This window comes from Anopheles stephensi, chromosome 2 (assembly GCF_013141755.1).
Source record: "Anopheles stephensi strain Indian chromosome 2, UCI_ANSTEP_V1.0, whole genome shotgun sequence".
Classification (NCBI taxonomy): domain Eukaryota; kingdom Metazoa; phylum Arthropoda; class Insecta; order Diptera; family Culicidae; genus Anopheles; species Anopheles stephensi.
The window spans coordinates 91,529,669-91,543,300 of NC_050202.1; the positions used below are offsets into that span (position 1 = coordinate 91,529,669).

The window sequence follows — 13,632 nt, forward strand, 5'->3', positions numbered from 1 at the left end:
ACTTTGCCGAGCTGATTTCCATCTGCAAGGCTTGATTGTGCTTCGCGCAACTCCATTGGTATTCAAAGCCATTTCGTTTGTCTGCCAAGGGGGTGGGTTACGAGTAGTTAACATAAATGGGGGAAAAAAAAGCTAAGCGAACCTCAGCACAGTTGCTTGAAATAATTTAACAAACGAGGCTCAGCACGATCGAAGGCGAAAACTTTCCCGCTCGCTCGCTCACTCCCTCCCGCTATCTTGCCCTGGAACAGCTCAGGAACTTCAGGAGATTGCCTATCGAAACCAAAGGGTGTGGCCACATCGTCCGCTTCCGGTGGACCCAAAATGGCTGATTAAATGTCCCACGCGTGCAAAACGTGCACCGAACCGGCAGGCGAAATAAAAAGGACCTGTCTGGATAAATATTTCCTTTACAAATCAATTCACTATGGGGTCCGTCAGTCAGCGGGTAACCCCTTTTCTATCACGTTGTCCGATATTTTATTGCTTCTAGCTGTCGCTTTTGGCAGCAGCACCACCCAAGAAGATTGAAGGACAACGGCGATACACAACTGCTTGGCCAGTCTACGCACGTTCGTGTCACACACAGCCAAGAAGACGCTCCCGACCGCATCCAAACTGGACTGAAAGGCGGAAATTGACGCATAACCAGAACACCCCTGCGTTCGGTCCGGAGAGGTTTCGCGTTCCATGCTCGGTATCCGGTAGTATCCGCACAGGCACCAGGGCAAAAACGGCACCCTCAATCACCCGATTGGACAGCCGACAGTCATGTTGAATGTTTTATTGCCCGCATTGCTCGCTCGCACCGCGTTCACGGTGACACTTTCTTCGGAACTTTTTGTTTGACTTCCCACGATTCCACGAGTCACCCAATTCCCGGGCACGTCTCACCGCCCCTGTTCGAGTAAGGCGCGATTGCAAAAGAAAATTAATCTACCATCAACTCGAACACAACCGACAACGACGACGACGACGACGACGAATCAACACGACGGGCACGTGGCTGCCATTCGTGTTCCGGCCAGGTCTGTTTCTGCTGCTGCTGCTGCTACGGGTGCCTTCGGTGTGATGGTACCCATCAATTGGTTAATTATCATGAATGTATCGCAATCAAACGTATGCCGTACCGTACCACACAGCTCACCATGCTCGCCCAGACAAAATGGATGGGACCGGAATATTTTTATTTTCCACCGCTGGCTAGGCGTCTCCATTTGCTCACGACCAACGACCAGGCGCCTCCATCTCGGCGCTGCTCATCTCGTTTACGGACGTTTGCTCTTTTCCCGGGAGCGGGATGAAAAATGAACCTAATCTACGGGCGAAACCTTTCACGATTCAGCGTTTTGGGTGACCATTCGCCACACGAGCGCAAAGGAAAAAAGCGGAACAAAACACTTACTGAACCGTTCTGGGTTAGTGTTCTGAGGCCTGCAAAACACAAACGGATACCGGGACACAACTAAAACATCTTTATGGATGAAACAAGCGTCGTGTGTGTTTTTTTGTTTTATTCTCTTACCCTCCTCTATTGCCGCCACAGTTCATACATGTTTCGTACGCATTTACCACCCACGAAACGATGATTTTCCAACATGCGGTTATGTGCATTTCGAGTGTTCGGTGTGTCCTACGCCCACATATATACGCCCCGTCAGTACACGAGTCCAAATTGCCTAGAGTAAAAAATAAATAGCTAAAACAAGACTCGGCTCGGCTCCGGCTACAAGACTCGAGTCTGGAAAAACATTATCCCGTGCCACGGTCAGTGCCGACGGCATATTCTTCTGTTACGGTTCGGTTGCAGAACATTGTTCTCTCTTATCGTTTGGTTTGTAGGAAAACTCCCTCCCCGACGGCCAACGAGCAGCGGCTAGAAGAACCAACCGACCAACCGTCCGTCCGTATAGCTTTCCCCCGAGTGAGCTTTAACCCTTGCGACAGTGTTGTGAAGCCCACCCATATGCGCGCTACAAAGATGCAGTGCAAAATCAGCCCAAGCCACATCGTAGTGCCTTGAAAAGATGACATGCGAAAGGATTTTCGAGAGCAATATCCTAAAAAGCGGAGCTTAAAAGCGTTCTGCATGACATTAACGAGCCGTGGGTGCAGAGAGCGTATTGGAGGAAGCCAGTGGAGGGAGGGTGGAGTGGGCAAATGCGATCGAGAAGAAGCCGGATGAATGTGAACAAATATGCGCATCGAAACCCTTTTTTCAGAAAGCTGGGGCCATAAAAACACACACTCACACACAGTCGCCTATTGAGTGGAAGGATATTATACGTACTTTGCGCTACGCGAATGTGGGTCAATCCGCTAAAATCCGAGGACGATAGTAAAGCCCACCACAAGTCCCCAGCATGAGCGGAAGCCATGACTCTTGCAACACCAACCAAACCAACCTAATCTTTAGTCAACCTTTTTTTTTTTGCCCTCCCATGAAGCTTCCGTTTTTAGGCGGAATTAAGCTCACAGGCTAACGTATGTGCCCGATAGAGTGGATAAGTGACGAGTTGCCCGCGATAGCGTGTATCTGCCATTTTCATTACAGTAATTACTCCGGAACCCGGAGCTCCAGGTTCAGAGAACCGAGGACGATAGGAAGAAAACATGCGAAACAATGCGAAGCGCTCACAAAACCTGTTCGGCGCGTCTTCCGATCGGTTCTGCCTTCCTTTCGCTATACACCCCGATTGCGATCGTTCGCAGCCGATAATGAGCGCACCATTTTTGTTATATGAAGCGTGCGCCTGAATCGGACACTCTTATCATTCCCAACACATACACACCTACATGAGAGCGCGAGCGCGTTACCGATCTTCGTCACGCAATCGCACCATGAAGAATGGCCGTTCGTCAGCAAGCAGCAGTAAGCCGTCGCTTCCTTCGTACACAGCGGGATGGGATGCCTAAAGCACACCTGCTTTTTCCGGAATCTTGTTTTTTATCGCTTTTTTGGGCAATGGTTCGGTACAGTACCGAGGAGTCCTTTCTCCCGTTGGGCCCGTTGGGAATCGTTAAGTCTTGGCGCGAATGGCGAACAGCAAAGCTTCCCGGAAATTATTATCAAAGTTTGACCTTCGGATACGAACCGTAGGCTTGTGTTGTAGTCGTTCTCCGTTCGAATAATTACGAGTGCTTGTACGAACCTAATAACAGGCCTTGTAATACCTGTAGCTAAAGATAAAAACATGACTGCAATTATTAATTCACTGCATAGCGCTACTAGAAGCGATGGTCCTAACGCACAGAGTCCATACATCACGACACAGGCGGCAGATTTGCTTAGAAAACTGCGAAGAAAAAAATCAAACATTCTTTTCGCACGGGGACGCACAGAACACGAAGCTGCAAGAAAAAGAACGCAAATAAACGACGTCCCACTCCCACACCCCAAAGAAAACACAAGGACAGGCTTCTTGGCCTCCGCCAAACCGAGACACACATCTGTTTGATTTGCAATGTGTTTGCCTGGCGATGATTGTGCTTTGCTTGGCTGCTCCTTCGCTTGGCACATTACTTCGCCTTCGCCGATCGACGTTTGGTGCGCCGTTTTTCATTGTTGCCACCATTTTGAGCTTCTTCTTCTTCTTCTGCTTCTTGTTCTTCTTTTTCTGTCGTATTTCTACGCGACCCGCTGAAGTAGCCAAAAGTTAAAAATAATCCCCCGAACCGTACCGCGCAATGACTCACCCCGGGTTGTACTATTATCAACAGCCCCACACAGCATCTGTGGCTTCTTTCGCGGCACGACAATACGGTCACGGTGTCGCGAACCTCCCATCCGTCCAGCTCTTCCTCCTCCTCCCATGTCCTCATCGACCAAAGGGTGTCAATTACAATTCACGTCCGTTTACTCGAACTGCACGATCGGCCAGAGTCGACCGACAATCGGTAAAAACGCCTACCGTCTAGTTGCGCGTCTTACCTTGTCGTTATCACCCTCACGAATCCCTCACGCTGCTGTTATTCCCACTTCGGTCCATCATCAGCACTCATCAAAGGCAAGGAAGCGACAGAAGATGAATGAGAAAAAACCGCCAAACCGTGCGCGCGCTACATGTTGTAGAGATTCGGCAATGACACACACACACCAACACACCGAAATACTGAAAAGTATCTTCGCGAGTCGCGGGAAAATCGTTCCATCATTCGCATCCCACCGCAGCTGTGCCCTGCTCGCCACAAATCCCACAAAGATGGTCGGCAAGGGCGACAGCAGGGAAAAAAAGTAAACAACCTGTAATTCTTGCCAGGCCAACCGGTGGTGGCTAATAAAGGCCCCGAAGGTCGAGCGACCGACCCCGTTGGGGTGACGGGGAAAATTGGAAAAATCAGAGACACCTACTTGAGCATTTCCTCGTGCCAGTCCGGTTCCGTGGACGATGCTGCCCATTTGTCGTTGTCAATCGCTATCGATATCTGGCTGAGGCACGGTTTCAGCTTCTTCGCAGACATGGCCATAGCACTGCCGGTGCTGCTGCTAACGATTTTGGTCCACCACCGATGTAGCTGGTCAAACATAAATAAATCTTCCCGTACCCACCACCACGATCAGGACCAGCATCAACAGATACACTATTCACGGTTCGCTTTGCAAAAGGCAAGTCTTTGAACGCGCGCACCAGATTCGGACACGTGTCGACCGGATCTTTTATGCTTTTATTTCTCCTGCCGTCGTAAATATCTCCCATTCACTTGCACACGTGCACAAAATTTTAAATACACATTCCGGGTTGTTCCGTCGGCCGCCTGTGCGTACCTGAGACCGCACCTGGGCGGTAAACTTTAAATGCTCATCCGCTTGGCAAATAATAAGAGCAGCACAACATCTTTAAAAGAAATGATTGTACTGTACGGTGGGAAACTCTGGTGGCTGGTGGTTACATTTTTTCCACCGTTTCTGCCATCAAGAAATCACTGTTCAGAGTGTCGGTTTACACACCCGATAGCTCCTCCCGAACGCTCGCCGTTAGCATACAGGTGTGAGAATGTGATACCACCTTCCGGCTAATGAAGTTGTCACTTTCAATTTTCGATTGCGCTCGGGACTCGACTCGAGACCGAAATAACAAGCATCGTATCTTCCAATTGGTCCCCGGTGATCGATTAGCAACACGCACTAAGACACTTAACATTCCAATACACACCACCACCACAGGACACGGCTTCCCGTTCCTGGTAGATTATGTTCCAATCAACCCACCACTAAAGTCCACATAGTCCAGCCGAAAAACTGGATCGTCTTTTGCAAACAGTACACCACGCGTTGACATTTGATCTACTAAACACACCAGTGAGTGGCTAAGTTCACTCATACACACACACACACGCGCCGATCGAGTTGACAGATGGAAACGTCAAACGGGCGGAGATTCAAAACAAAGCGTTACCACGCAAGCACACAGACACCGCTTGTTTTGACACTGCGGATGAGTTGATCAGCACGGCACGATCAACCTTAGCCCACCGAAGGTAGAATCCAAAATGACCGTACGGCTAAGTGTCCCAAGCAGCTGCCGATCAATAGCTGCTGCGACAGCGGTATTGTTGTTTTGCCTCCAAACGGACGACCTGACCAAGTGTCAATTTGTGTCTTTCGAAGGATGCTGTTGTTTATGCTGGTTGCGAAGTAGAGCATTGTTCGGTGATTTATCCCGAAAAACAAGCCGTAAAAATTTTGCTTCCAATACCTATACCCTTCCCTGCTAGTGGCTAAGCTTCATCACTACTGACTAACTCAATTTGAGGTTTTTGGGGAAAACGTTTTTTTTTGCTGCTTGCTGCGCATTACAACCCATGATAACGAATACTGCTAAAGCGAAAGGAAGCGCAAATTAAAGGTATTTGTGTGTGTGTGTGTGTGTGTGTGTGTGGGTGGGTATTTTTAATTGTGCGATAAAAATAACATATAGCTGCTCTGTCCGCACTTGCAGCTGCGACTCTCTATGGTCGCATTGTTGTAGTTTTTCGTTGTTGCGGATATTCCTGTGGCCCAGCTGTATGTGTGTTGCGGTGTTCTGGGTGTGTGCTTGAATGCTGCAAAATTCAACTCTCTTGAGGGTTGATGGCGTCACCCGTTAAAATTAAAACATCATCCTAACCAACCATCGCTCACCTTACACTGAACCAGGTGCCCTTCATGCTGCTGTTGTAGTCCGCTGCACCGAAATTCCCGTCCGTTGCGCTGCTGACGCCGCTGCTGCTGCACCTTGCCGCCTGGTTTGGTCGTTTTTTGTTTTCACTCACTTCAAGAATCGGTTATTAGGCCGCACTGACGGATCGTGATAGCGAGCGGCTGCGTAGACCCTAGCGGCACTCAAAACACGGTTGTCACCACTACCGGTGTGCCCGGCCCGAGCACCGACCTCAATAATTGAGCTATCAATATTCAATCTCTGTATACACTCTGCCGTGGGTCGCTCAGTGCAGAAGAAGCACAAGGCGAGGTTTTGCGTCTGTAGCAGGTGGGTTTGTAGCGCGATCCTACACACTACACGCATGCTAACGCTTCCCCCCCGTACGATGAATACCTCACACACGCACGCACACACCGATACGAGTGAAATCATCCCAGAAAGTGTGTGCGTGCCTGCGTGCGTTGCCCACGCCGTCCTGCGGCACCACCGCACCGAGCCTAGCGTGGAAAATTAAATCGCTGAATATTTTAGTACATGCACATTCGCGGCGTACGGGCGCGAGCGTTGCGTACCGCGAAATTCACGAGGTCCCCGGGCATCAGGCCGAAGAACACGCGTCTTCGCTTCTCATCCCGGAATCATAACAATTCTGACATAATTTCGGGGCCTCCACTGCTGCTGATGCTGCTGCTGACAGATTCCTCGATGGTTCGGCGAAGAGAGGCAACTAACCTGACAGGCTTTTTAGCGCTGCGAGAGCCCAAGATACGAACGAGCCGAGTGTACGTATTCCGTATTCTATAGAAACGGCCCATCAAACAGGTGCTTTCCTGTGTGCTGCGAGCACTTTTCACTCTTCGTGCCAGTAGTGGTGTGATCCGTCAATTATAAAAGCACACAGGGCGAAGCGAGCGGGTGCGGACGGCGCCCATCTCCAGCCCCATTCCCGGCAGCTATCGATTATAGTTGAGCCTTCCGCTGAACCGGATGAAGGGATGAGCGGGCCAGGAAATGGCGCGGGTGAGCAGCACGGGAACCGGAGGACGAGCTTGCCTTTTGTCCTGTTTCATCCGTGCTTTGAAACGTGCTCGCTCTTCCCGCCCGTTGATGACACGGGCTTTCATGAATAAAATATCAACTTCCGCTATATTCGTGCCTTCGGTGGCCGTCCTGGTCCACCGCCCCAAAAAATGGAATGTGGCTCGGCTAGTGTTTTGTGTCTGTTCCGTGTGTGGTGTGGGCTTGTCGTTTTTTGACGCGTTGCCATAAATCAACAATGAGCGGCGGACATCCCGCACGAACGCGAGACACGGGGGTCTAGCAATTAACAAACGGCGCTGAAAGTCGCTAGAGGGCACTCTACCCTTCTGCACTTTCGGAGCCTCAGTTGACCTCAAAGAATTTCCTCTTAAACAATAATCAACGTGTCGGGAGATTTCGTTAGCGATTTGCATTTTTAGTCGGTTTTCGCCAGAATTGTTTGAATGTTTCAAGTCTGTTAGAGAGGACTTGGCTTGATGTACTGCCGTTGTACAAGTGACTTGACACACAGGATTTTTTACTTCGCTCGACAAAATTTGTGCGTGTCGTGTTTAATTTGTTTAGCAATAGTTCACTAAACACCCAGTAAAGCTCAGAAATGATATGAAGAACCTCGAGGACCCATGTCCAAGTACTGTTGGACATCAATTAAACAATCGTAAAGCGAAACTCGTTTTAGAACGAGAAGTCCAATTAGCGGACCTATTCAAACCATCCCAATAAACCTAAACAACTAATCGAACGCACACGCAAGGAGCACAGGACACGGACAACTGCTATCAATTTGCTGTGTCCTCGCTCGTCCAGTCGTACGGCATAAACTTTCTTCCCAAAATCCAGCCAACAACGCCAAGAACTTCTGGGCGAATTACGACACGGATGGAGGTCAGCAAACGGGTGACACTCCTCTAGTCTCGGTGGGGTGAAAAGTTTTAATTAATTCCATAATTCACTGCACCAAAGCATCTGCGATTCTGAACCACTTATCGGGAAAGCGGGATTCTTTGCTCGCGAGCGTCGTTCTATAAAATGGCTTCAATTTATTTGCTACGGATGGGGATGCTTTTTTCCCGCTTCGCAAACTACGATATCTTCCAAGAAATACTACGACAAGAGGAAGAGGTTTCGTTCTACAGCAACCACGTACAGAGCTCTGTGTGATGCGATTTCATTAGTGGTGGTGTACCACATTAATGATACATTTATTTAAACCCCGGAAATGCCTTCGAATCATCTGCTCTGCCCCACAGAATCCGTTGAGTCAACACACACACCCACACACACACGTTCGGTCGGTCGGTCATGTTTCCCGTAAACTCTGCAACAAACCATCCTCCTATTTGCGATTCTCCGTAAAACGAAGCAGAAGATTTACATTCATCATCACCCTTACCTTCACGATTCACCTCCAACGATGACTTCCGCCCCCCAAATTGACTCGGAAACCAATTAATTGTCCACGGATCTATGTACATTCCACAAATTATGTCAACAAACACACCGTTCGGTTGCGTCTTACCTGGAAGAGAGGGAAAGACAAGAACAAGAAACTATTTAGAGAACACATAAACATCACCGGTCGTAAGTAATGGAAACAAACCCAGCCACTCGCCACGCCACGCGGGCGGTCGCGAACGGTGAAAAGTGGTTACAAAATTATCTTGTTATCAGGCCCACAGACTACGCTCCACCGTCCCTCGGCGGCCAGGGCAGGCATATAATTAGTGTAGTAATTTTCCTTTAAACGGCACCAACACCGGTAGCGACATTGCGCGGGAACAACACCACCGCACTGGAGATGGTTGGTGGTGCCAAGCGACACACCGTTTTGGGACACCTTACCCAGCCGGGGCAAACGTTTGCTTTTCCGAACTCGTTTTTCGGTCGATTCGGTCAAGACAGTAGCGACGCTAGTGGAACCTAGGAACACGAGAAGATGGCGGAAGATGGCTGCTGCGTCTTCCCATTCACGCGCTCGCGCGCCATGTTTACAGAGGCTGTGACACAGGGTGTCGCGCCGTGTATTGTAAACATTCTTCTGCCCACCCACTCACCCACCCAAGTGGCTGGCCCGCTAATGACACACATTATTTACCGTGAAGTAAAGCAGTCGTAAAATAATGAACATTTTGTTACAATTTCCAGCTGTGTGGAGCAGCACCGCCTATGGGTTTATCTAATTCGCGCCGAGGCTTGTAGGGCAGGAGGCCTTTAACTACCCACCTACACACCAGCAAAAGAGGACGCAGCAAGTGCCGGAACTTGCAGCGTGTCTCGAAGGGTCTTGTTTACCTTTTTGCCAGCATATAAATTGAAGTTTGGAATTATGTGCAAATAATATCATCGTGCTAAATGTGTTACATAAATACGATCTCGTAGATCGTGTAAATAATTATATCGTCAGCCCTTCCTCACCATCACACACACACACACACACACACACACACACACACACAGAGAACGTCTCAAGTCGTGAGATCGAAACGTTTATCATGCCAATTCTCAATGTAACACATTTCGGTGTGTTTTTGACACATCAATTTCGGTTGTTTTTATCCGCTGCAGTTCCCTTCGCCACACACGGAGACCATTTTCTTGTGGTGGGGCGGCGTAGGCCAACCGAAGGACACGATACGCTAAATGATGAAGTGACGATCTGCCGGCGTAGAGGAGGCCAGCGGTGCACATAATGCTGCCGGCCTGCTAGTGGGCAGATTTAATTTTAGATCTGTGTGTGCTCTCGGGCCACGACCGGCCACAAAACTGGCCCAGCCCGGCAAAATCGGTCTTCTATTATTGCCCCCCCTTTCCCTGCACACCCAGCGCGTCGATCGGCACCGCCCGAACACCATGACGAATTAATTACTTCATTAAAATCTAATTCACCGATGCCATCGACACAACCCGCTCGCTGGGCAGCATATGTACGGATTCTTCGACGACGCGCTCGGCGAACCGCGCGTCCGCAATCCGTTCGCAAACAACACACAACCAGAACCCGCGTCGCCGTTTTTGGACACAGAACTGGTGGCGGTGCCGAAAGGGCGAGTTTGGATCGATTGGCGTGGTGTGGTGTGAAGTACGATTTAATAATCTTCTGAGCAGCATCTTACCGAATCAATCGTGTCTTCGCGTGTTCATTGATCCTCGTCACTCGTGTCGGAGTGTCACTCGTCGCACGACCAAGTCTCGTTGGTCGGTGATGGAATAATTGACACCCCGCGAACAATCGACTCGCGCAATTCCTTGCTGTCCGTTCCACAGCGCCCTAGATTAAACGGCAAAGACATAATACCCAAAACCCTTCGCCCCTGCAGTCTGGTGTAGGGTCCCCTGTACGTCACCAGCAATCGATCAACCCCGATCGGTCGCGTGAGTATCGTTTCGCTGGGGCTATGTAGCTAAGTGGGACTCGCACAGCGCCGAATAATTAAACGCCAAATCACGCACACGCTGCAACGGTACGATCATCGCCCGTATTCAGGCCATTGGGGAGGGGGGGAGGGAGAGGTCCGGGCCACGCGGGGCCATGGGGAGCATGTAAGGTGTGCGTGAGAGTCTGCACAGTGAGACGGATCTTTATGACACTTTCTCTCGCTCTCTTTCTATCTCTCTCTCTCTCTCTCTTGATTTCATCTCATCTTCAGACGGGAAAAGTATTTTGACAAACAATTTTTGATATATGACAAATCGTGAGCAAATACATTTACTTACACAGTAACATCCCTAGTATCCAACCTTTACTTTATCAATCCTAATCCTAATAAAAAAGCTCACCAACCCGGCTTGTGTCTCTCTTGCTCCATCTCTCTCGCGCCTCCTAACTGATCTCTCACGCACTGCTCGCGGCTGCTCGCGGGACGTTTGAAGCGATCTCTCGCCGAAGTGCTGCGTTCCCAAACGCAATCTCGCTCTCGCACTCAACATCCGTCCAACGCGAAAGGCCAGCGCGATAGCTCCATCTACTCGCGCATCGCGATTCACGAGACAGTTATTCTCCCGTAGTGTACCGTAGCTGCTAGTAGGCCTCCCGGGTGGTGTTTGTTAAGCGCGTTTGTCGTCTTTTACCACGTTACTTTCTCGTTTTATTCCTGCACTTGAAGTTTCGGTTACCATTGTTTTAATGCGTCTGTTTGTCCGTGGTGTTAAACGTCTAGTTCAAGTTTTAGTATCGTTTTAAGTTTGTTGGATTTTTTTGTTTTTTATTTGGGGTACGTTTGTTTGATTGCCTTGCTTTACTACACCGTAACACCGCGCTAAAAGGCTACGAGGCTCCCGGACCGAGAAATCCCCACCTCGCGCACCGTACTTTCTCGGCCACCCCTGGTTTTTATATTAACCGTATTTGGATTTTATCGTCCGTTTTCGCGTCGTCGTCCATCGCCATCGCCACCGTCTTCAGAGCGGCCATCGGCAAGCACGTGCGCGAGTATTTGTGCAACTGTTTGTGTGCTCGCGTGTGGCATCCTTCGCTTGTTCGTCGCATCGAACACCGCCATCGCCATCATCACCATCATCATCATCGTCGTTGTGTCGTGTGTACTTCAACCCGACTGTCCCCAAGAAGGTGCGTTTGAGGTGCATATTTACATTGGTGACAATTCACTACCATCACTAGGGTACCTCCGCTTCGTGCCGTCTTCTTCGGCATCTCGCCGGGCCCCGTCGTGCTCGTCCACAGTGTGCCACCTGTTGCCGGTAGTAGTAGTATGCGAGGTGGACCTGTCTTGCCGGCTCCGATCGTCGTGTCTGTGTCTGCCCTTCGCACCGCCGATACCCGTGCCGTTCATTGCGATCGTGTCATGGCCCTCGAGAACGGTTCACAGAGCGGCTTCACAGCAGGCTTATTTTTATTTTTCCCTCTGGCCGCCCTTTTGCGTCCGACGCCCTCGGACTGTGAAGTGTGTGAGCCAAGCAGATAATTTGCCGCAATGTTGTACTGCGCGGACGACTGCGACTTGACCGAGGTCAGGATACACTCTTTATAATGGGCAGCGAAGTGCGATTTCGAGGTATTTAGCGGTGTCTAAATAATCCAACATTCTAGCACACAATACAAAAACACATGTTTTGCACACGATTGGTCTAGTTGCAGCACACCAAAACGTCCATTTTGATGGTGCCTGTATGCACAGTACTTCCATACAGACTACAGACACTTCGAGTACTTCCAAATGCGACTACCACTACTAACGAACGCTAGCCACTCGGCTCGCTCGCAGATCATTAATCCCCCATCACGACTGCGAAAAGAGAATTAGCGCACAAGTTGTAGTGCGGACACTTCTTTTTTGTCCGTTGGTACTTTTGACAAAATAAAAACATATGACAACTGCCGCGAGCGCGCGCCCCCAACCTCAAGAGCTTCTCCCGCGCAGGAAGAAAAGAAAACTCCCGTGAGTGCCCGCCATGGCGTGCGGAATCGTACGGTAACGGTTGATTGAAAGCGGAACCTAAACGACATTGACAGCGGCGTGCCGTGCGCCGTTCGTGTGCCGTGTTGGGTTCTCCTGCCTACTTTGGTCCACAATACGACCAGCAGCAGAAGCCGCAGCAGCAGTAATGGTAGCAAGGCAAAGCATCGTTCGACCATATTTTATTCACCCTCAACGCGCACCCTCGCGCCATCCACCCCGTTTACACCGGTCTCCATTTTCCATCCATCAATCTTTGCGCCCTCTCTCACCCAAGCCACCCGCCCCGTCCCCGACACTTGGGTTTTTCGTTTCGTGCTAACAACATCGGCTCACCCACCGGCCGTAGATATTCGCATTTGACAGCCAACTAAACAATCATGCCAAAAATACGACGTTACGATGCCCGCTTGGCGGTCGCTCGCTCACCTCACGTCACTACTCCCCACAATGCTTCCTTTCCAATGGCCGCGGATCGTCGGTGCTGCCTGCCACCATCGCTGCTCCAAGTGAAGGAGCACGCGCCAAAAAATCCACGCACAAACAACGCTCAACGGCGGCGGCGGAGGACGACCGTTGGAGTAGGAGCGGTATTAGAGGTTACTCATTCGGTGTCGGCAGGCCACAACCTGTGGGGACCTCCTGTTGTCTTTGCACTATATTTTTCCATCGCCAAGCAGTGCCGGACGGGCAGCGGGCAGCGCGCTGTGTCGTTTTGCGATTAATGTGGTTTTGCATGTGACACTTGATGAGGCAACGGACGGATCGAGAGCCAAAGAATCGCCACACACCACAGTTGGCCAGGTGTTTGCTCGTTGCTCCATGCCCGTGCCGTTGTATGACAAAGTCACATATTCGCGTGACCGGCTAATTATCCGTTGGTAGCCATTTTTCGGCACTCAAAGTTGGCATAAGAAACTCGTTACTTCATCCTTGATGGGTAATTGCTGATGCAGTATTTTATGCGCTTTCCATGGCCATTCCCCAACGATCCAAACGATGTTCGCCTCTTGGATTTAATCCACAAACATGAA

At 50.1% G+C, this 13,632-nt stretch overlaps 2 protein-coding genes and 1 long non-coding RNA gene across 10 annotated transcripts in view; 1 reads left to right on the forward strand and 2 right to left on the reverse strand.

The window, feature by feature from the left end:
* The window catches only part of LOC118507126 (G protein-activated inward rectifier potassium channel 3), a 66,786-nt gene that overhangs the window by 33,307 nt on the left and 19,847 nt on the right, over window positions 1-13,632 (reverse strand). Inside the window, exon 1 of one of the 3 annotated variants that reach the window (XM_036045135.1) lies at window positions 6,122-6,498. The exons of 1 other annotated variant lie outside the window; for it this stretch is intronic. In XM_036045135.1, coding sequence (XP_035901028.1) covers window positions 6,122-6,147 — 26 coding nt within the window. In that variant the 5' untranslated portion in view covers window positions 6,148-6,498. Of the gene's footprint in view, window positions 1-4,351; window positions 5,634-6,121; window positions 6,499-13,632 lie in introns of those variants that run through there. One more of the 3 variants, XM_036045134.1, reaches the window with a different exon arrangement.
* The window catches only part of LOC118507130 (serine/threonine-protein phosphatase 2B catalytic subunit 3-like), a 49,241-nt gene that overhangs the window by 27,523 nt on the left and 8,086 nt on the right, over window positions 1-13,632 (forward strand). The window contains exons 1-2 of one of the 6 annotated variants that reach the window (XM_036045149.1): window positions 11,088-11,395; window positions 11,587-11,751. The exons of 3 other annotated variants lie outside the window; for them this stretch is intronic. The gene's annotated coding sequence lies outside the window, so the exon portion shown is untranslated. Of the gene's footprint in view, window positions 1-11,087; window positions 11,396-11,586; window positions 11,763-13,632 lie in introns of those variants that run through there. 2 more of the 6 variants (XM_036045151.1, XM_036045154.1) reach the window with 2 other exon arrangements.
* Window positions 8,110-9,942, reverse strand: LOC118507138. The gene is made up of 3 exons (XR_004905601.1): window positions 8,785-9,942; window positions 8,578-8,703; window positions 8,110-8,502 (listed from the first exon to the last, which is right to left on the reverse strand). It is a non-coding gene; the product is annotated as an uncharacterized LOC118507138 (long non-coding RNA).